This window comes from Ochotona curzoniae, unplaced genomic scaffold, assembly GCF_017591425.1.
Source record: "Ochotona curzoniae isolate NIBS_2020 unplaced genomic scaffold, NIBS_Ocur_1.0 contig_908, whole genome shotgun sequence".
Taxonomy (NCBI): domain Eukaryota; kingdom Metazoa; phylum Chordata; class Mammalia; order Lagomorpha; family Ochotonidae; genus Ochotona; species Ochotona curzoniae.
The window spans coordinates 17,323,189-17,345,159 of NW_024466607.1; the positions used below are offsets into that span (position 1 = coordinate 17,323,189).

Genomic DNA, 21,971 nt, shown 5'->3' on the forward strand with positions numbered 1-21,971 from the left:
AGGGGATGTCAGCATAGATGGTAGGACTTGTGGCCAATTGGGGTAAACACCCACTTTTGCACCACCCTCAGCTGCTGTTCCAGGATGACCTGGAGATCACGCATATGTACTCGGCAGAGGGTGAGGAGGTGCGCCTGTCCACCTCTATCTTCCCTACCAGCAATGTGGAGGACTGGCTGCGGGAGGTGGAGCACAGCATGAAGCACAGTGTACGTGACATCATCGAGAGGGCCATCCAGGCCTACCCCACGGTGAGCCACTCGTTCCCTGCCCAGGCCTGCCTTGGCCTTGGGCCACAGCTGCTCTGCCGGCCTTGTGGGTTCTTCCAGGGCCTCAGGTGGATCCCCAGATTTCTCTTCCCCACACTCAGTGGGGAGGCCTCCCACCCCATTGTCCTGTGGTTACTTCTGATCTGCTCTTGCTCACTGCATCCCTGCTCTTGGCTCCATGGCTGGAGCTCATGCAGAGATGATGCTTTTCCACCTAAGGCCTATAACTTGCATGTGGCAGGCCCAGGATGCACACCGGAATGGTGTGATCCCAATGTTCTCTGATCCCACCATGATCTCACCATCCTTTCTGCTGAGCAAGTATTGATCTGTCCAGTCTTAAGAGACCAGAGCTTGACAGTTTGTCTGCCATGGAGGGATTGTGGAATTAGCCACTGGAGCTGAGTTTGACAGGCAAAGCATGAGGCAATGTTTGAGACAGGAAGAGGGACAGCATCCAGGCTAGGTCAGCTTGCCTGTGTTGTCTTTTCAGATGCCCAGAACCCAGTGGGTTCTGAACTGGCCTGGCCAAGTGACCATTGCTGGCTGCCAGACCTACTGGACCATGGAAGTGGAGAAGGCTCTGGAAGCTAGAGACATTAGTAGCCGGCTGTTCCCCCAGCTCTCCCAGCAGGTAGGAGCCAACAGGACCACTGGAAGGTCCAGTCCCTCTTAAGAGCTTTCCCTCCATTGAACCTGGAGGAGGTTTAGGGTGGGGTACAAAGAACAGAGGACAACCTGGTCTCTATAGTAAGCGCTCCAGATCAGCAGGTGCTCCTCTTCTGGTGATGAGGGAGGTGGGACACATACATGAATTCCTCCTGTGCTGTCCCTCCAGTGTCCTTGCTCCAAGCACTGGCCCTTCACCAGGCCCCACGGCCTGGCCTGTGTGCAGCCAAGGATGGCACCATGTGCTACTACACAAAAGTGGACACTGTGTAGACACCTCCATTTCAACTAACCTCTTCCCGTCCAGCACTGCTCCCCTCCCCACACTCAGGGCCAGGCCATCCCAAATCCCCAGGGCAGAGGGGGCTGTTCACATGGGCATCCCAGACTCCATGACACCTCCTGGTCTATGTCGGTGACCATGTGCCTGCAGCTCAGTGATTTGGTGGCCCTGGTGCGGGGGAAACTGTCCCGCATGCAACGGGCTGTGCTGTCAGCACTAATCGTCATTGAGGTCCATGCCAAGGATGTCGTGGGCAAGCTGATCCAGGAGCGCGTGGTCAGCGTGAATGACTTTGAGTGGATCTCCCAGCTCAGGTGAGGACCAGGAACACTTCATACCTGCCCCACCCCCTCCCATCCTTGAAGACAGACCTCAGCCCATCTCCTGGTACTTGCAGGTACTACTGGACCAATGATGACTTATACATTCGCGCTGTGAATGCCGAGTTCATCTATGGTTACGAGTACCTGGGCAACAGCGGGAGGCTGGTGATCACACCCCTGACTGACCGGTGAGGCTCCCCCCTCCCCAGGCTCCTCCCAATGCTGAGCTTCTCCTTCCCAGACTGTGGCCAGGCAGGATGGGACTCTTGGGCCTTGGGTTTCAAGGTTGGCTATGCCTGTCACAGGTGGAGGGACTTCAGGACTATGACTTAACCTTCTGGCGCTTCCCCTGGAGTGAGGATTTCCTGAGCCAACATGTGATGTGTAGAAGGTTCTGGCATGCATTTAGGACTTACTCAGCATGAAATGGGTGTGAACTGTGTTGTTTTTATCCAGTCACACCTTCCCAGAAGTGTGTACCTGTGGATTTGACCTTGAGAGAGGTCCCTGATAACACACAGTTTCGTTTTCAAGCAGGCTGTGAGTCCATCTTTTGTCCTCAGTCTCAGCACCAGATGGATTTTCAACTAGGGCTTTGAGTAAGGAACGTTAAAGTTGACCCCATGTCAGCCATGCCTGCGGCTCCCTGAGCAAAGCTCTGTAGAGCTGTGAGATATGGCAGGGAAAGTTCAGGCTGCAGTGGCTGTGAACTTCAGTCTCGGCCAGTCCCCCAGCAGTCAGAACTGGGCACCCTGAGACCCTGGTATGGGAGAGGCAAAAGCCATCTGTTTACAGGGCCCAAGAGGAACGGGTTTTCCCTTTGTGTGTGTGTGTATGTCTACATTGCTGCAGGTGCTACCTGACCCTGACTGGAGCCTTGCACCTCAAGTTTGGGGGTGCCCCAGCTGGCCCAGCTGGCACAGGAAAAACTGAGACCACTAAAGACCTGGGCAAGGCCTTGGCCATACAGACAGTTGTGTTCAACTGCTCTGACCAGCTCGACTTCATGGCCATGGGCAAGTTCTTCAAGGGCCTGGCTAGGTGAGGCTGGGTATAGTTGGGAGGGGCATAGGGCTTCTGTATGTGGGAGGTTTCACCAGGTACACTGCCAGGAGCAGTCACCCAGGATGGTGGAGGGGGCAGCATGGTTCACGGGATTGTGAGACTCAGCCCAGCAGGCAGGGTGCAGGGGAGGGGCTGGGACAGGATTGTGAGTAGAGATTGCTTCAGGGGGCTTCCTCCTCTGGTCAGGGGGACCCTGGAAGAAGGTGCTAGGTGAGCTCTGAACGCACTTCCCCCACATGTACACATACCCGTTGTGTTCTCACTCAGTGCTGGCGCCTGGGCCTGCTTCGATGAGTTCAATCGCATTGACATCGAGGTGCTGTCCGTGGTGGCGCAGCAGATCACCACCATCCAGAAGGCACAACAGCAGCGGGTGAGCCTCAGGGATGCCACCTGCATGGCCATGTCACACAGTGCGTCCACCACTGCTCCCTGGGCCACTGTATGCCTCCCCCTGCTGCAGTGGGGGAGAAACCCAATTCTTAGGCCTGCCCTTGGTCTGGCTTCTCTTCTCAGAGAGGGTATGGCAGTGGTCACCACTTCCTCCTCCTGCCCCCATCCCTACAAAGGCCTTCTGTAGCCAACCAGGAAGTCTTTCATTCTTAGGGCAGTCTATAGAAAGCACCCAGTCCACACTGCAGCAGATGAAGGGGTCTTCCCTACATCCAGATCCCTCTGGAAAGTTCCAGGCCTTGGCATTCTGTCTAATCAGGGATCTTGTCCTGAGGATGAGAGCTGAGAAATTAAAAGTTAACACCTGACCATGCCCCCAGCTCCAAGTCAATTCCCAGGCCCCGAGTCAGGGCTGAACTTGTCTGAGACGGGGGAGATGCAGTGCCAGCAGCTAGGGCTGGAGGGAGTAGGGAGTGGATATGTGGGGACTTCTAAGGTGTTGGAGTGCATCCAAGAAGTTGTGGGTGGCCAGGTGGTCACAGGGGCCATTAGGTCAGACCCTGAGAGTAGCTGTCAAGACCAATTGGGTGCATCAGGAGGGGACAAAGGGGTCCTTCTGGAGGAGGAAAAAGGACCAGGGGTGGGAGCCACTCCGTCCTCACCCCAGGTAAGTTGTGTCCTGCTCCACAGGTAGAACGCTTCATGTTTGAAGGTGTTGAGATCCCACTCGTGCCCTCCTGTGCAGTGTTTATTACCATGAACCCAGGCTACGCTGGCCGTACTGAGCTGCCTGACAACCTGAAGGCAAGTGCTGGCCCTGGTGGTCCAGGGGGTCATGGAGCCCTGGTCTAGGCTTCTAATACCAAGGTGCTTGTGCAGGACATATGGAAAGTGTGATTTACTATGGCAGCCCACCTGCCATGGAGAGGAGGCCTAAGGCTGGACCTTAGGACATAGGAGAGAGCAGGGCTGTCTGGGCACATGTGAGGGGACTTCTGATGGGAGCTACTAGAGAAAAGGGAAGACAGAGTCAGCAGGAGTCTCCTGAGGGCTGGTTCAGATAAACACAAAGATTCTGTGTCTGTGAAGTTGAGCTCCTCAGCCAGTGTGGTGTGACCCTCAGCCATGGGGCAGAGGTGTGGGGGAGGCAGGCTTCCTGGAAGGGACTCAAGGAGGGGTGAGGCCTGCCTGCCTGATGGCCACACATACTCCCTGTGCCCCAGGCCCTCTTCCGGCCCGTGGCCATGATGGTTCCTGATTACGCCATGATCGCCGAGATCTCCCTCTACTCCTTCGGTTTCAACGAGGCCAGCGTACTGGCTAAGAAGATCACAACCACCTTCAAGCTGTCTTCTGAGCAGCTCAGCTCGCAGGTGAGGCCCTGCCCTTGACCAAAGCATGAGAGCCACCCCTGTGCCCACCTCCTCCCGCCTCTCCCAGCCTCCAGCAGCTCACATGGAGCACCTGCCAAGGACCAGGCTCTGTGCTGGCTACTTGAGAAGAAATATCTCATGGGCTTCTCCCAGCAGCCCTTTGAGTTGGAAATGACATCCCCCTTGCTTAGCTGAGGACACAAAGGCCCCACATAGCTATGAGTTTGGTGAAACAACCTGGTTCACAAGCAAGGAGAGCAGGTTATTAGGGGCATGGGAGTGGTACAAAGCAAGGCAGCAGGTGCACATGGAGCACGTGGGGTCCCTGAGCCTTCCACTGTTCAGGGCCTTGAACTCCACATGGAACAGCCTAGGCCTGGGAAGTGGTACAGGAAGATGAACTCTCTGGCTCCATCCTCAGGCAGGCTCCTCCTCTGCAGCAGCAGGGCCCCCTCTGGACTCACATGCCACCAACTTAGTCTCTCTTAATATTCCAGTGCACTTAAATGTTCCAATGGGACTTTTTTAAAAAAGATTTCTTTTTATTGGAAAGTCATATATACAGAGAAAAGGAGACACAGTGAGAAAGATCTTCTGTCTGCTGGTTCACTTCCCAAGTGGCTGCAGTGGCCAGAGCTGAACCAGTCCAAAGCTAGGAGCCAGAAACCTTCTCCAGGTCTCCCATGCGGGTGCAAGGTCCCAAGGCATTGGCCCATCCTTTATTGCTTTCCCAGGCCACAAGCAGGGAGCTTGATGGGAAGTAGAACAGTTGGCACATAAACCAGCATCCATATAGGATCCTAGGGCATGCAAGACAAGGATTTAGCCACTAGGCTACCTTGCTTGGTCCAAAACAAATACTTAATGTCACACTGTGGGCCTCCCCTGGGCCACATGCTCATCGTGAACACCAGGCACCATGGTCTGGGGCACACAGCAGTGTCTTGGGCCAGGTACAGCACAACAGACTCTCTGTGGGTTAGAGGAGCTGACGCTACTTGTTATTGGGGGGAAACGTGGGCAACAGATCACCCCAGAGGCCATCACTGTCACACAGCCTTGTTTCTAATCATCAGCTTCTTTGCAAAGAGCCCCCCTGGCCTTCCCATGACAGTACTACCCCACATGGTTCTGGAAATACACTAAACTTTTCCAAAACACAGTGACCCTGATCTTTTCTTGTATTTTCAAGTCCAAGGTGTCTGCCTGGGTGCTGGTCTGTTAGCTTGGTCTAGAAGCAGCCTCTGTCGGCTAACATGGAGCAAACATGGAGCAGAACAATGGGAGTTAGGAGTTCCCAGCACATCCACTGTATAAGGGTTCTTCAGAAAGTTTATGGAGATAGTTTAGAAGTTTGAATTGAGACACACACTTGGCATAGAAATTAGCACTATTTAAGATGTCCTCATCCCCTTATCAGTGCCTGGCTGTGAGTTACAGATTTGCTTCTAATCCAGCTTCCTGCTAACGTACGTCCTGGGAGGCAGTGGCGATGTCTCAAATACTTGGGTGCTTGTTCAGCCAAGTGGGTGACCCAGATTGAGTTCTTCATTCCTGGTGTGGCCTGGCCCATCCTTGAGTGTTGTGGCCATTTGGGGAGTGAAGCAATAGATAAGAGATCTACCTTTGCTTCTCAAATAAATAATTAAAAATTTAAAGTATGCAATACACATTTTCCAAGAGAAGAAATATTACCTCCAAATGCTCATACTTTTAATTTTGTTTTAATTCTGGTTTTTTTTTCCACAAATTTTTCAAAATGTCCTCATTTAATAGAATCAGACCAGTGGGCCAAGCCAATGAGATGTGGCCTGAAGGTGGAAGTGAGGGGTGTCAGAGTAAGTCCAGAGACCATGTAAGCTCACCTACTGGTTGCACAGATGGATGGCTCTTCTCACTTAAAAAAAATATATTTATTTTTATTGGAAAGGCAGATATACAGAGATGAGGAGAGACAGGGAGGAAGATCTTCTGTCTGATGATTCACTCCCCAAGTGGCTGCAATGACTGGAGCTGAGCCAATCCGAAGCCAGGAGCCAGGAGCTCTTCTGGGTCTCCCACACAAGTGCAGGGTCCCAAGGCTTTGGGCCATCCTCAGCTGCTTTCCCAGGCCACAAGCAGAGAGCTGGATGGGAAGCAGGGTTGCCAGGATTAGAACCAGTACCCATATGGGATCCTGGCGTGTTCAAGGTGAGGACTTTAAACACTATGCTATCACGCGGGGCCCTCGTCTCACTTTTTCAACTCCAATACTGAGTCCTTCATACCCTTGGCACTGTGCTGGGACTGTGGGGATATAGTCAGCACCAAAATAGAGCAGACGGGGTAGAGAGCAGACAACCCAGGCAAAGGGTTGGGGTGGTGAAGCAGATAGTGGCAGAGGGGTGCCGGGGGTGACCCACAACCCCAGTGGGGATGTACAGGGTCAGAGGGAGACCCTGTGGTAGAAATGACACTCCAGCGGCAAGCTGGCAATGAGGTGTGACCAGGTGCCAGGTGTGCCCAGCCACACCTCCTCCTCCTCACTGCCCTGAGACAGGATCACTATGACTTCGGGATGAGAGCTGTGAAGACTGTGATCTCAGCTGCTGGAAACCTCAAGCGGGAAAACCCCACCATGAATGAGGTGTGTTCTCCCACCCAGGGTAGTGAGGCTGCAGGAGGATTCTGGAGCTGTCTGAGGGCAGGGTGACTGGTGGCTGGCCCACTGCTTCCCTGACGGCTCAGTGGGTGCCTACTGCAGGAGCTGATCTGTCTGCGAGCCATCCGCGACGTGAACGTGCCTAAGTTCCTGCAGGAGGACCTAAAGCTCTTCTCTGGGATCGTGTCTGACCTGTTCCCCACCATCAAGGAGGAGGAGACCAACTATGGCATCCTAGACACGGCCATCCGCAAGGCCTGTGAGAAGAGCAACCTCAAGGACGTGGAGGGTGAGCCGTGATCCTGCCGAGTACAGGAAGAAGGGGCAGGGGTGGGGTCAGAGGGGCGTGGGAAGGGGCAAGGGCAGGGTGGTCTGGCCTCAGGGCTACTCCCACCTGGCTGGGTGAGCCGCAGGCCTGGAGTCTGGGCAGAGGGAGTGGAGGAAACAAGGCAGTACAACCTCAGGGCCTCTCCTTCATAGCCAGGTGTGCTGTAGGCTGGGGCTCCGCACCTAGCAGCCCACGGGGCAGAGTGGTGTCCTTCTCTAGACTCTGCCAGGTGATGGGGATAAAAGTACTGTCTACTCCCTGCAACCTAGCCATTTAGAACCCCCTCCCCATGTGAATGGTGGTCCCAGACCTCAGTCCCTTCCTGGGCCTTGCTTCTATAGGCACTATCTCCTTGCTGACAGGAAACTCCCCTGTCCCAGCCTCACCTGCTTGAGTGTCAAATTTCATGTCCCCCATCCCACGTCACCGTGGCCACCAGCCCCTGCAGCTACTGTTAAAGCTCTGTCCTGCTAGTGGGACAGCCCTAGCATTACTGCACTAAGTAGTATCTGGAACCTTCCTGAACTGAGTTGTTACAAAGGCCACAGTGTGACCAAGAGCTCTGGGGGGCACTGTGCTCAGACTCTTTCTGACCCTGAGCACCCTTTCCTGGGTGCAGGGTGAGCATTTCACCCAGCCACTGCAGTGACATGCCACTTGTATTCTTGTCCTGCCATTCTTTGAAGAATGGGGGATGCTCTTTCCAAGGTCATAACCAGCCAAGGTCTGCTTGGGGCCCTCCTCTGGGACCTGAGCTTTGGATGTGGTTATAATCTGTCTTTCTTTCAGGGGTGCCCCTCCTACCCTTCCCTTTAGCATTTTTTAGTTCCCATTTGGCTCTGATGCTTCCTTCTCAGGCTGCATTTTGTGCCTCAGGCCCTAGGGCCTAGGTGACTCTGTTGAGTAAAGCCTCAGAGCACCCCCCTCCGCCGCCCACCCCTCCGCCGCCCACCCCTCCGCCCTACCACCCTGACTCCCTCTCAGCCTCAGACCAGCATGGCTTTCCATGGGTAATCAGGTCTTATCTCTTTGGCAGAGCCCCTTGGGCCCACAATGCCAGAGCAAGTCCCACAGCTCACCTCATGCCAGGGTTACACATTCAGTTCCCATCTCGGTGGCCCATGGCCTGCAGCTAACCCTGTAGCTCCCAGCTAATGCTAGGGTCTGCACTTCCTAGGGCTAGCTGGTGTCCTCAAGCCAGGCTGGCCAGGAGCTTTGGGGTTAGCATTAACCAAAGTGCTGGTAATGACCACCTGCCAGTGAGTGCTGGGGAACTGGAGAACAATGGAAAATTTGTTCTCTGTGTCCAGCGCTCTACTTGTCCCTACTTGTGAGATAGGTGCCCCTGTAGTCCTCAGTTCACAGGTGAGGGGCTTAAGGCTCAAGAGGTCACACAAGCTGATGAGGGAGCTGGAACCCTACCCATGGGCTGACCCTTCCCTCCCCAACTGAGCTCTCTGCCATGTTCCCTCAGGCTTCATGACCAAGTGCATCCAGCTCTATGAGACCACAGTGGTGCGGCATGGCCTTATGCTCGTTGGGCCCACAGGCTCTGGCAAGAGTAATGTAAGTGGAGCCAGGCGAGGGCAGCCCAGGGTCCAAGGGCTAGAGCGGCTTCACCGGGGCCTCCATGTGTAGCCCCTTTCTACCATCTGTGCCCCCCCCCCAGCATACTGTGGCCTGTTCCTCCCCAGTGTTACAGAGTCCTGGCAGCTGCCATGACGGCTCTCAAAGGCCAACCGTCCATCAGTGGTGGTGTGTATGAGGCTGTCAACTACTATGTGCTCAACCCCAAGGCCATCACCATGGGCCAGCTGTATGGGGAGTTCGACCTGCTCACCCATGAGTGGTGAGCAACCCCAGGCACCCTCCCTACTCCTGGGTTTCTGCAGGCCGTGGGCCATGGGTCCCTTCTTCCTCTTCTAGCCTGCTGTGACTCTGGGGTTCTGCTCACTCTTCTGTTTCCTCCTCCTCACCAAACCCCAACATGGGTTCCCCTGTCTGCAAGGTGAGCACAGTAGTGTCTTAGGTAAGGCAGGGATGAGTTTACTACATGGGAAGTGCTGGGAGCTGCACCTGGCAGAGAGCAGAGGTTAGTTGGTCAGTTGTTGGTCCCTCCCAGGGTCTGTGCTCCCAGGCAAAGTGTGTGGAACTGGGAAGGGGGGCCACACAAGAGACTCTTGTCTGGGGCTGCTAGGTCTCCCTAGAGAAGGCCTTCCAGTCTCTTGCTTGGATGTCTGCTTGGCCCTAGGGTCCAAGGACCATTGGGAGATAGACTTAGGGAGAGGAATTACCCCAAAGCCAGGTGATCAGAGGTGGCCAGGTGGGAGGTGGTGAAGGGTGAGGTTCCTAATGGGCTATCAAGGGTGATGAGGTATTTGGGTTGGGGGCGAACGGTCTTGCATCCTACAGGGAAGTGCATAGAGGGACCTGGAGAAAGGGTCAGGAGCCTCAGAGTTACCCAAGAAGAGAATCTCTGTGACTCCCCCGCCCAACCTATGGAGTTCTTAGCAGGTCCTGGGCTCTCTTACTCTCCTCTGTTGGTCACCCTTCTCTATCCTATTCCATCTTCCATCACCCATCAGAGTATCCTAGTTCCTCTTCCTCTTGTGACACCAAAGGTCCCTCCCCCACTGCCTCTGCTACACTTTTCCTGTTACACTTTTCCAATGAATGAAGGTATGGCAGGAAAGAGCAGGAGATCATGCAGGACCAGCTCGGGGCTCCAAAGCTCTCCTCCCTCCTGCCTGCCTGTTGCAGGACCGACGGCATCTTCCCTTCCCTCATCCGGGCAGGGGCTATTGCCTCAGATACCAACAAAAAATGGTACATGTTTGACGGGCCAGTGGACGCCATCTGGATCGAGAATATGAACACGGTGCTGGATGACAACAAGAAGCTGTGCCTCAGCTCTGGGGAGATCATCAAACTTACAGAGGTGTGCTGCCCCCACCCTTTATGGCCCTCCACCCTTTATGGCTGGCTTCACCTGGCTGGGGCCCTGCTGGCCACACTCTCCCCTGTTGCCCCACTCCCAGGGCCAAAGCAGCCACTCCAGTCATTGCCAAGACCTACACAGGGGCCAGCCAGAAAACCAGCAGGAGCTCTGGCTTGGCTCCCGTACCTCTCCTCCGTTCTAGTTCCTGGGCTTCATCATTCTAACCTGTGGAACTGCACAGGGCATTCGCCATCCCTGCAGACCCACCACATCCTGTGATATTTCCAAAACCCAGGGGCCCTGGGTCCCAGATACTGCCCCTTGTGCCTCCGCAGGCCCATTTAAGGCCATGTTGGCCTCACTCGGGGCAGGTGTCCAGTCAATCCCAGCAGCATGCCTAGGGTCTGAGGCACAGGTAGCACAGGGAACTGCCTGGTGAGTGGGTGGGTGTGTGTGGGGGGTGCATTTTTCAAGATGGGATTATGGCCTGGACATGGGGGTGGCTAGCAGTGTCTGGACCACACTGAGCTGACTCAGCGGTTTCTGTGTATATGTCCATGGTGAGGGCTGGAAAACAGCCCGCGGTCCCCGTCTGATTCAGTGACTTCAGGGTGGGAAACCTTATTAGGTAAAGACCTGGGGGTTTCTAGACAACTCCCCCGCCACAGCCTATCCACAATTCCCACTCAAAGGGAGAGTAGCCCCTCTCTGTGGTCTCGCAGCTTTTCTCCAGTCCCAGGGAACTGGCCACCAGCCCTCTTATGGGGTGTGTCCTGGCTGCAGGCGATGACCATGATGTTCGAGGTACAGGATCTGGCCGTGGCCTCCCCGGCCACAGTGTCCCGCTGTGGCATGGTGTACCTGGAGCCCAGCATCCTGGGACTCATGCCCTTCGTCGAGTGCTGGCTGAAGAAGCTCCCCACCTTGCTAAAGCCCTACGAGGAGCACTTCCGGAGCCTCTCCATTAACTTCCTGGAGGTAGGGGCAAAACCATAGTTGTGCTCGTGTTCACCAGGCCCAGGGTGGGCAACCAGTCCCTGGGCCGAGAGAGGGTCCCAGCCACAAGAGCCCGGTTCTCACTGCCACAGGAGTCCATCAACTTTGTACGGTCTTCAGTAAGGGAGGTGATCACCTCGACCAATAGCAACCTGATCATGAGCTTCCTCAAGCTGCTGGACTGCTTCTTTAAGCCCTTTCTGCCCAAAGAGGTATACAGCTTGCCCCCCACCCCATAGGACAGGCCCTCCTGCCCCTGCACTTCCCAGCCACGCCACCTGAGGGCACTGTGTCCCAAGTCCAGCCTCCTACAGACTGGTTTAGTGTGGTGCAGCTCCTAGGTCTTGCAAGCCTGGCTGGAACCAGGGCGGGGGTGGGGGGTGTGTGGGGGTTTTGCGGAGGTTAGTCTGGTATTCAGGAAGGACGGTGCCAGAGACTGTGAAGATGACAAGACAGACAGTGTGCCTTACAGAGAAAAATTGGAAGAATGCCCCCCAACCCCTGTCCTCAGACCTCCCCATAATGACTTCCTGGTGCTCTTCCCCCTGTTCTCAGGGCCTCAAGAAGATCCCCCCCGAAAAACTGAGTCGCATCTCAGAGCTAGTTGAGCCCTGGTTCATCTTCTCCCTGATTTGGAGCGTGGGTGCCACTGGGGACAGCCTTGGCCGCGTCGCCTTCAACCAGTGGCTGAGGACCAAGATGGCAGTGGAGAAGGTGAGAGGATAGCCTGCTTGTGGTCCAGGCCCCTCATGCAGACCTCCCGGGTTCCTCACAGTCCTGTTTTCCTTCCTCTTCACTCCCTGGCAGCTGACTCTGCAATTCCCAGAGGAGGGACTGGTGTTTGATTACCGGCTGGAGGACGCGGGCATAAGTAACACCAACGACGATGATGATGAAGAGGACGAGAACAAGCAGGTGGCACCTGGGGCTCTGGGGGATAGGCCATGGCCAGGGAGCGCCCTGCTGGGTGCCAGCCATTCTCCTGGCTGCCAGGTCCCAGATTGGGGGGTTGTTGTGTTTTCTCAGGGATCCCCACAGCCCCGTGAGTGGTTACTATAGTGCCCGTCATTCAGAACAGTAACACACATCTAGCTGTAGTCAATGGCACAGCTGAACTTGAACCTGGTGGAGGGCTGGGAGACTTCAGAGTACCCACCTTGTTCCAGGGTCAAGATCCCAGCCCAGGAAGAGGAGGGCAGAGAAGGGCCACTGTTTGGGAAGTTACAGTGTGCCTTTGAATCCCCACGGTCAGAATTGGCCTCAGTGGAACATCCTGGTTTAGCTATTATGAGCTACCTTTCAAGGGAGATATTTAGGGTTGGGCTAGGGCTGTCAGTGAGGGGTGGGATGGTGGGGACGGCCTCCACCTGTGCCTCCAGCTGTGCTGTACCTGTGGTTTTGGTCCTTGCCTTTCTGGAGGAGGTTTAACAGCAAACACCTTTGCACTCAAGGTTATCTCATTCCCAGAGTGTCTGGACATGGAGATGTAGGACTGTCAGGCACTGGTCCTCAGGAGACCCACACACAGAGTAGCTCCTACCTGGCCAGTTGCCTTCAGTGCGAACCCCACTGTTGGTGACTTGAGCTGAGGTATCCACACCCAGCACAGAGCTCAGGGCCCAGGATTCTGGCTTGTCTCACCCGTAACCTCCTGCCAAGACCCAGTAATGCAGCTCCTTATTCCCATTGCCTCTGCCCTGGGCAGCAGGGCCACTGCTGCGAAAGAGGGGTGCAGGAAAAGCTCCTGAGCCAACTATGGTTGCAGATTGCCTGGGTAAAATGGATGGATTCTTCAGCCCCCTTCACCATGGTGCCAGACACCAACTACTGCAACATCATCGTGCCCACCATGGACACCGTCCGGATGTCCCACCTGCTGGGCATGCTGCTCACCAACCACAAGCCTGTGAGTGCTCTGTCCTGCCCTACCTCCAGAGTGCAGCTGCCCTCTCGCATGGCCAGATGGCAGCTCCTTCTGTGTGTGTGTGTGTGTGTGTCCCACCCTCCCAGGTGCTATGTATTGGGCCCACGGGGACCGGGAAGACCCTCACCATCGCCGACAAGCTCCTCAAGAACCTGCCATTGGAATACGTCAGCCACTTCTTTACCTTTTCTGCCCGGACCTCAGCCAACCAGACCCAGGACTTCGTAGACAGCAAGCTGGACAAAAGGCAAAGCATCCCTCATTGTTTCCATGGCCTCGGTGTGCCCTAGCCTGGCTCAGCGAGCTGCTGGCTCATTGCATTGTCCACCCCCCCACCTCTGAACAGGGAGGGTTGGCAGTGCCCATGGGGTGTTCTAGGCCTCCCTGTCTCCTTCTAGCTGCTGGGGAGTTTGCAGTAGCTGCCCACCCTGGATGGGCCTTACGGGAGCTCAGACTCCAGCCAGCTGGTCTGTGCTGTGCCAGGACATTTAGAGCAAGACAGGGCTGGCTGCGAGATTCTAGCCATGGCCTCTACTTCTCAGAGGATCTGGCGCCCACATGTGGCCAGACTCACACAGCCCTTTCCTACAGGCGGAAGCGTGTATTTGGGCCACCCCTAGGGCGCAACTTCATCTTCTTCATTGATGACCTGAACATGCCGGCCCTGGAGACGTATGGTGCACAGCCGCCAATCGAGCTGCTGCGCCAGTGGATGGACCATGGTGGCTGGTACGACCGCAAGATGATTGGTGCGTGCTGGGCATGCAGGGATGCAGCAGGTGGCAGGCTGTGGGGCTGTGAGGCTAACCTTGCTTTAATGGTTCTCAAAATGGGGCGAGGGAACAGGGCACAGTGAACTGTTGCGCTAATGGAAACTTGCCCATGTGACATGCATGCATGAGTATTTGTCTTTATACCAGCCATGTTAGTGAATTAAAGATTTTTAATTTTATGCAGGAAGGGACCTGTGATTATCATAATGGAGCCTGAGGCAGGGTTCTTGCTGACTTCCTACTGTCCCTCTAGGAACCTTCAAGAACCTGGTAGACATCAACTTTGTTTGTGCCATGGGGCCCCCAGGGGGCGGCAGGAATGCGATCACCCCGCGGCTGATGCGTCACTTCAACTACCTGTCTTTCGCTGAGATGGATGAGGTCAGCAAGAAGCTCATCTTCTCCACCATTCTGGGCAGTTGGATGAGTGAGTATTAAGTGGGGCCATGGCCAAAGTCAGAAACCCAGGCTGGGTGAGCTGTCCTAGGCTTAGAGGGGCGACCACAGAAAACCCCGCCTCCACCCTTCCCTAGCCAGATTGCTTTGGGCAAACTCTTGAATCTCTCTGAGCCTGTTTCCCTATCTGTAAAATGGAGGCCAAGCGAGGTGGCCCATTACTGCAGCTCCCAAGGATTATGTGAAACTGTGTGTGATGATTGCCAGATATGCGACATGCCCTACCCATTGATCCACACGGCTGCCTACAGACAAAGGGGTCACAGAAAATTCGGGAAGGAGACAAACATTTGGCCTGGCAGTTAGCTTACCTATGTCCTGTTCGAAGGTTCTCAGGGTCAGTTCCTGCTTTTGGCTCCCCTCCTCTCTATAACTTCCTGCTAACACAGACCCTGGAGGCAACAGGTGCTGGCTCATGTAGCCTGGTGCCTGCCATATACACATGGAAGACCTGGATTAGGTTCCTGGCTCCCAGCTCTGGCTTGGTCCAGGCCTGGCTCTGTCTTTGCTTTTTTGGTTTTTTTAAGATTAAGTTCATGGAAGATACATATTATGAAAATACTGTGCATGGATTTCCAAAAATATTTGCCCCCCAAAAAGCTTATCTTTTGATTCTGCTTGCCATAAATGTTTTGTAGGTGTTAGCACTCACCTAGAACTTTGGTAGAGAGATCCCCTTCTCTTTCGGGAGAAGCCCCTGAACCAGAATGGCGAGAACTGACTTGGTCATTCTAGAGCTTGGGATAAAGCCTGCCCAGCATGCCTGTTCTCCCCACCTCCTAGCCTCTACCCCCAAACTTGCTTGACCTTTGACCTCCACATGGTATTGCACCTGACACAAGTAATGGGAGTCAGTATCTACATGTCCAGGGTGGGTAGAAAATATCCTGTTCTTACGAGGAGTGGGCAGGCAGCCAGTGGCTGCTGTGAGACTTCCCAGCTGGGCACAACTGGCCAGACTGGGCAGCAGGAAGCTTTCCTCCCTCTGAACCCCATACTTTTCCCTCGCTCCTCTAGATGGACTCTTGGGAGAAAAAAGTTACTGGGAGCCTGTGCGTGAGTACCAGCCCCAGGCAGGGGACCTGAGTGGCACTTGGCAAGCCTGTGTGGGAAGCCAGTGTTGGGTCCAGAGCTAGTCCTGGGATCCTGGGTGTGTTGAGGCTGGGAACAATGAACTGTGCTTGGAGCTTGTATGTTCAAGTCTGAGAAACAGCCCTGTGGGGCCAGCCCCATTAGTGCCAGGATCCTGGGGATATCCCAGGGCCTCTACCATGTGGGTGCTGCATACAGAGCAGGTAACACCCTGCTCCAGCGTAGGGACATGGGACATGGGGACGTGAGGTGTGGGACAGGCTTAAGGGTATGCGCAATCCAAGCCTGCAAGCTTCCTGAGAAAGCCTGACATGACCATGGGCAAGGAGGTTATGGTATGTACAAGCTGCTGGGGAGCTCATCCCATGTGTGACCCCGGCCTTTCTCCTGTCCCCACAGCTGGGGCCCCTCACCTCACCCCCTTCATGGAGCCCCTGGTGGAAGCCACCGTCATGGTATATGCCACCATTACTTCCCAGCTGCTGCCCACGCCAGCCAAGTCCCACTACACCTTCAACCTGAGGGACCTCTCCAAGGTGTTCCAGGGCATGCTCATGGCCAATCCAGCCAAGGTGGAGGTGAGGAGCTGGCAGGCCTCTCTCCCTCTACCTCCCTGACCAAGCTTCTGCAGCCTTAATCCTGCCCCCCCACCAAGGACCCAGGCCTCATGCCCTGAGCTGACCTTTGGAGTCAACCCACACCTGGGACTCTGGTGGTCCCACAGAAAGGGAAGCCAAGGCAAGGCAGTGGGGGGATAACAAGACTTTGGGAGGGTTCCTACCAGGGGTGTCAGGAGCACTTGGAGTTGGGAGGGGCCAGCACAGAACAGCAGTTTTGTCTTGGGGAGTCACGGGTGGGGAGACCAACAGTTTGGATGGGACTAAGCAGGCAGTGTGCATTTAGCCTGGGGCTGGGGAGAGCAGGGATGGCCTTGGGCTTACCATGCTTGTAGCCAAGAGGTGGAGAGAAGAGCCTCAGAGCTTCTATAGGCTGAGCATGCCACAGAGGCTGGTGTGGGGCTTGGGGAGTGGCAAGATGTGGATGTCAGTTCTCCTGCCCAGGCTCAGGAGGGATGCCAAGGGGGAGTGATGACCACTGAGGCACTCACAGCAGGTAATATGGTTCCCAGTGGGCATTTGGCCAGCCAGGCCTGCAGAGGTCCAGGCAGTCAGTGGCCCCATCCTGCAGCAACACTGCTAGTAGCCCTTGCCCAGTTCAAGGACCCGGGAGCCAGCCTCCCACCTACCCCAGCACATTCAGGGCACTTGGAAGGGCAGTTGAAGGCTCAGTATCAGTGCCCACTGGGTAACCCCCACAGGACAAGGTGCAACTGCTGCGGCTGTGGTACCATGAGAACTGCCGCGTGTTCCGTGACCGACTTGTGAACGAGGACGACTGCACCTGGTTTGACCAGCTCCTGCAGACCCACATGGCACAGTGGGAGGTGGCCTTCCAGAAGGTCTGCCCCTTCCAACCCATCCTCTACGGTGACTTCATGTCTCCTGGCTCTGATGTCAAGAGCTACGAGCTCATCACCAGTGAATCCAAGGTAAGGGCCTCTTTCCCCACCACCATAGCCAGCCCTCAACTTCTAGACCACAAGGTTAGAACACTGGGTCAGAAGAAAGGCCAGCTCAGCTCAGGGACAGGAGGTGAGCCCTGGCCACTTCCCTCCCTCACTTTTCCTCCCACCATCAAATGGGCGCTGCTCGTCGGGCTATGAGAGCAAGCCAGCCTGTGGTCCAGCTGAGACATGCTCTGCAAACTTGGACAGAGCATGCCTGCTTGAAAGGCAGCCTGGTACACCTACAGGGAGCCAGCAGAAGCCCAGAGATATCCAGGATGAGTCTGCTTGGGTCTCCAAAGCCATCGCTCTACATGTCTGGGTGATGAGTACACAGAATCAATCAGGGGAATTGTGCAAGGAGGCAGGGGTGAGAATGAGGTGGTTACCCTGGGTTTGCCCACAGCGAGGGGTGAGTGATGGGGTTTATCTGAAGGTTTAAGGGCTGCAGCTGTGGGCAGTGCCAATTGCTCTGCATCTAGTGACCTGGGTGATGTTTCAACGGTTTGACCAAGAGCCTGCTCATCAATGCCTGGGGCTGTTTGAGACTTGGGCCTGTGGGGGGAGATGTCAATTGGCCAGGCACAGAGTGACCAAGGCATGCAGGAACAGGAGGGATAAAACAGGCCTGGGGCAAGGACGGGAAAGGATGTGGGGGGACCCCTGCAGCTGGGGAGAGCCCACCCTCCAGTCTCTGTTCTGGGCTGCAGATGATGCAGGTGATCAAGGAGTACATGGAGGACTACAACCAGATCAACACAGCCAAGCTGAAGCTGGTCCTCTTCATGGATGCCATGAGCCACATCTGCCGCATCAGCCGCACGCTGCGCCAGGCACTGGGCAACGCGCTTCTGCTGGGTGTGGGTGGCAGCGGCCGCAGCTCCCTCACACGGCTCGCCTCACACATGTGAGGGTCCCAGCTGTAGTGGGCAGTGGGCAGCCAGGAGCAGGTGATCCTGTTGGAGCCTTGTTGGTTTCTTTAGTGGTGGAAGCCTGGGATGGCCCCAAGCTGTCCTACCTAGACTGGGAGCTTCGGGAAGGAGAGCAAACAGGAATCAGGCTCTAAGGAGGGTAGCGGCCGTGCTCTGTGGTGCTATGGGGAGTAGCTACAGGCATCCTGGAGGGCTCCTTAGGGGAGGTGTCCATGGATCCATCCTCAGACATGAACTGGAAGGACCAAAAGGAAAGGTATTCCAGGTGGAGGGAACACTGTGAGCAAAGAGCAGTTTGGGGCCCTGAAAAGGGAGCAACACTCTAGGTGTCTGGGGGACAGGAGGATAACCACTTAGCACTAGCCTCATCCGGCCTCCCTCAGGGCGGAGTACGAGTGCTTTCAGATCGAACTGTCTAAAAACTATGGCATGACTGAGTGGCGCGATGACATCAAGAAAGTGCTGCTCAAGGCCGGCCTGCAGAACATGCCCATCACCTTCCTGTTCGCTGACACCCAGGTGGGTGCCACTACCTCGGTGTTGGGTTGGTGCCAGGGCACCCCGACACATGGCTGGGTCCCTTCGTGCCCATTGGCTGGGACAGATCTCACCAAGGGTCAGGTGGAATTGTTGGTAGGAGCTGGGTTAGGAGCAGACAGCCAGGGAAGCCTCTCAAAGCTGGGGGTTGAAGGTATATACTATACCCCAAGGCTGCAAAAACCTCGAGCACCTGACCCACCAGCTGCTGGCTTCCTGCCTCAGGGATTGGTGCCCTGGACGCCCTCCCCAGAGGTGGGGGGCAGCTCCTTCTGGGGTTCATAGACCTGAACCCTTGCCCAGGACTCCAAGTAAAGCAGTAGTTCTTGCCGTGGGGCTGTACAACAAACAGTGCAGCTCTGATGCCTGGTTGGGCCCAGGCTTGTTCCCACCCCAGGGCTCCCTGGGGAAACCTTTGGGCTGGTTAGGAAAATGACCAGGGCCCAGTCACATGATGTAGGGAAGGCCCCATCTCTGAGTGTAGCCCTGGCACATACACTGAACCCCACTACAGGCCTGTGGTTATGTGCCATACATGTCCTGTGCTGATGTACGAGATTGGGCGTTTCTGAGCCTCAGCAGCACAGTCCGTACAACTTGCCTGAGAGGCAGGTGTATGTCTCGGATCCAAGTCTCCTCCACCCCCATTTCTCTCCAGATCAAGAATGAGTCCTTCCTGGAAGACATCAACAGCATCCTAAACTCGGGGGACATCCCCAACCTCTATGCCCTGGATGAGCAGGACCAAATCCTCAACACCATGCGGCCCTTCATCCAGGAGCAAGGCCTGCAGCCCACCAAGGCCAACCTCATGGCTGCCTATATCCGACGTGTGCGTAGCAACATCCACATGGTGCTGTGCATGAGGTACAGTCAGCCAGCATGGCTGGGGTGAGGATGGGGTGGGGTGGGGAGCTGGCCCAGGGCTGCCACAGGCTAAGGCATTTGGACTCAAGTTGAGAAAAGGTGTCCATGCCTCCTCTCACCCCTCAAGTCCTGACTTTGGTGCCCTCGGGTGGGTCCTGGCTGCTGTGCTGTTGCATCTCAGCTGCCGGGACACAGGGCTATGGAAGGGCTCTGGAGGCTAGAGTTCCCACTCCCAGCCTGATCTGGACCCTTGGGCTCTCCAGCCCCATCGGAGAGGTCTTCCGAGCTCGCCTGCGGCAGTTCCCCTCCCTCGTCAACTGCAGCACCATCGACTGGTTTAATGAGTGGCCGACCGAGGCTCTGGAATCTGTGGCCACCATGTTCCTGAATGAGATCCCAGAGCTGGAAGCCTCTGTCAGTGTAGTTGAAGGACTGGTAGGTAGCTCGGGGATGGGCAAGCTCTTGGGCAGGGGCAGAGTGATGACTGCTTGGTTTTGGGGTGGAGGCTCAGGGTCCTCAAGGCCCAGGTAAGCACCCCAGGACCACCATTGGCAGCAGACCCTTGGTCAGGCAGCATAAGCTGTCAGCTTCAGTTTTCTCATTTGTCTTATCTGATGGGGTGGGAGGAAAACAAAGCACCATGAGTTGTCATGGCAACAGGATGCCAGTCTACACAATGGCTGTTTGTCCTTCTCCCCAAGGGCTTCATGGAAATGTTCTTCCAAGAGCTGCTCCCTCCTCATAGCTGCAGGCTGGAATGGTTAAATTGGTCTGGTCTGGTCCAGTTCAAGAGTAGGAAGGGCACTCAGGGACCAAGTGCTGGACTGAGTCTAACATTTCCCTACCCAGCTAGGCTGAGGCTTTGGCCCCTCCCTCCCCCAGATGCAGTGTCTAAGAGGGGCACAGCCTTAGAGCTCCCAGAGAGAGGCAGGTTGTGTGGCTCTGACCAGGGCATGGGATTGAAGGCTAGGAGATACCTGGTGTGTGCTCCAGGCTACCTCTGTGCCTTAGAACAAGTCCCTTGTCATCCCTGGGCCTTGAGTTCTCCATCTGCCTAACAGGTGTTCTTGGCCTACAGATCACAGGAATCATGGGAGGAATGGGTGTGAGGCGCAGCAGCTCTGGCCACAGCTCCTGCCAAGGGGCCAGTCTGTGGTGACTTTGTGGAGCTCGTCAGTGCCCCATCTTTGTAAGGAGAGCAGTCAGAGCATGTGTCTCTCCATTCTCAGATCCAGGTTTGTGTATACATCCACCAGTCAGTGGCCAAGAAGTGCATTGAGTACCTGGCGGAGTTGGCACGCCATAACTATGTGACCCCCAAGAGCTACCTGGAGCTGCTCAACATCTTTTCCATCCTCATTGGCCAGAAGAAACTGGAGCTCAAGACGGCCAAGAACCGTATGAAGAGTGGGCTTGACAAGGTGGGCCCCCAGTGTGGTGGACGGGAGGGAGCCTGTGGCTCTGCCACTCCAGGGCCAAATCCTGAGGCCAGGCCAGCCATGTGGCCTTTGAGGCTGCAGCCTCTCATGGCTGTAAACTAGTAGCTTCCTCCCTCAATGCTGGCAGGGGACACAACCAGGGCTAGGGACCCTCCCCTTCCTCTGGGAGTGGCCACTAGGCACTCCAGGGGCCACTGAGACTGCTGGCCATGGCCTCCATTGGGTCATATCTCTTGCTTCTCTGCTCCAGCTCCTGCGCACTTCTGAGGATGTGGCCAAGATGCAGGAGGAGCTGGAGATCATGCGCCCCATGCTGGAGGAGGCAGCCAGGGACACAACACTCACCATGGACCAGATCAAGGTTGGGGGCCCGTCTTTGCATCTGGGTGGCCGCCAGCAGGGTCTCTACATGTTTGTCAGCCACTGTATGATTGCTTCACTGGACAAATGCTGGGTCAGGACTCTGCTATGCCAAGCCCGGCGCAGAGCAAGGGGCAGGCCTGCCTCAGGCAGATGAGCAGATTCTATCTAGACTGAGGGCTCCCTGGCTCATGGTAGGCACCACTCGTCTGTTCGGTACACCTGCTTCATGGCACACACATAGTCAAGTGCACTGTAGAACTTTCTTAGAAGAAAAGGAGAAAATACTTCTCCCTGCCTCACTCTGGGTGCCCTATGGAGTTTGGGAACCCTGTCTTGAACCCTATGCCAGGCCCATAGAGAGCTCTCAGGAGAAGGAAGGGGCTTCTAGAATTCCCACCCCTCTGTAGCCTGTCACAGCTGAGATGACCCTCATTTCCATACTCCCCCAATGGAGAAGGACGAGATGTACAGAAGAGAGGCAGGTAGAAGAGGGAACAGTTGTCCCTCTCCTTGGCTGCCAGTGGGGCCATCCCTGTCTTCTGTCCACAGGTAGATACGGCCATTGCTGAGGAAACCCGGAATTCAGTGCAGGCAGAAGAGATCAAGGCCAAGGATAAGGCTGCAAAGGCCCAAGCTATTGCCGATGATGCCCAGAAGGATCTGGAAGAGGCGCTACCAGCTCTAGACATGGCCCTGGCCAGCCTGCGCAACCTCAACAAGAGTGATGTGACTGAGGTGGGCAGCCA

The 21,971-nt window shown here is 55.6% G+C and overlaps 1 protein-coding gene across 1 annotated transcript in view; it reads left to right on the forward strand.

Annotated features, from left to right (window-relative positions):
* Nucleotides 1–21,971, forward strand: part of DNAH1 (dynein axonemal heavy chain 1) — a 56,446-nt gene that overhangs the window by 22,654 nt on the left and 11,821 nt on the right. The window contains exons 24-54 of the mRNA XM_040994591.1: nt 72–251; nt 763–903; nt 1,372–1,535; nt 1,619–1,732; nt 2,397–2,585; nt 2,877–2,982; nt 3,693–3,806; nt 4,226–4,375; nt 6,915–7,001; nt 7,119–7,305; nt 8,819–8,910; nt 9,039–9,193; nt 10,105–10,282; nt 11,066–11,260; nt 11,371–11,490; nt 11,834–11,992; nt 12,086–12,193; nt 13,044–13,184; nt 13,289–13,449; nt 13,794–13,951; nt 14,229–14,402; nt 15,449–15,487; nt 15,923–16,101; nt 16,842–17,072; nt 17,798–17,994; nt 18,403–18,538; nt 19,215–19,423; nt 19,687–19,858; nt 20,653–20,844; nt 21,113–21,223; nt 21,775–21,960. Of these exons, the coding sequence (XP_040850525.1) occupies nt 72–251; nt 763–903; nt 1,372–1,535; nt 1,619–1,732; nt 2,397–2,585; nt 2,877–2,982; nt 3,693–3,806; nt 4,226–4,375; nt 6,915–7,001; nt 7,119–7,305; nt 8,819–8,910; nt 9,039–9,193; nt 10,105–10,282; nt 11,066–11,260; nt 11,371–11,490; nt 11,834–11,992; nt 12,086–12,193; nt 13,044–13,184; nt 13,289–13,449; nt 13,794–13,951; nt 14,229–14,402; nt 15,449–15,487; nt 15,923–16,101; nt 16,842–17,072; nt 17,798–17,994; nt 18,403–18,538; nt 19,215–19,423; nt 19,687–19,858; nt 20,653–20,844; nt 21,113–21,223; nt 21,775–21,960 (4,725 nt within the window). The remainder of the gene's footprint in view (nt 1–71; nt 252–762; nt 904–1,371; nt 1,536–1,618; nt 1,733–2,396; nt 2,586–2,876; nt 2,983–3,692; nt 3,807–4,225; nt 4,376–6,914; nt 7,002–7,118; nt 7,306–8,818; nt 8,911–9,038; nt 9,194–10,104; nt 10,283–11,065; nt 11,261–11,370; nt 11,491–11,833; nt 11,993–12,085; nt 12,194–13,043; nt 13,185–13,288; nt 13,450–13,793; nt 13,952–14,228; nt 14,403–15,448; nt 15,488–15,922; nt 16,102–16,841; nt 17,073–17,797; nt 17,995–18,402; nt 18,539–19,214; nt 19,424–19,686; nt 19,859–20,652; nt 20,845–21,112; nt 21,224–21,774; nt 21,961–21,971) is intronic.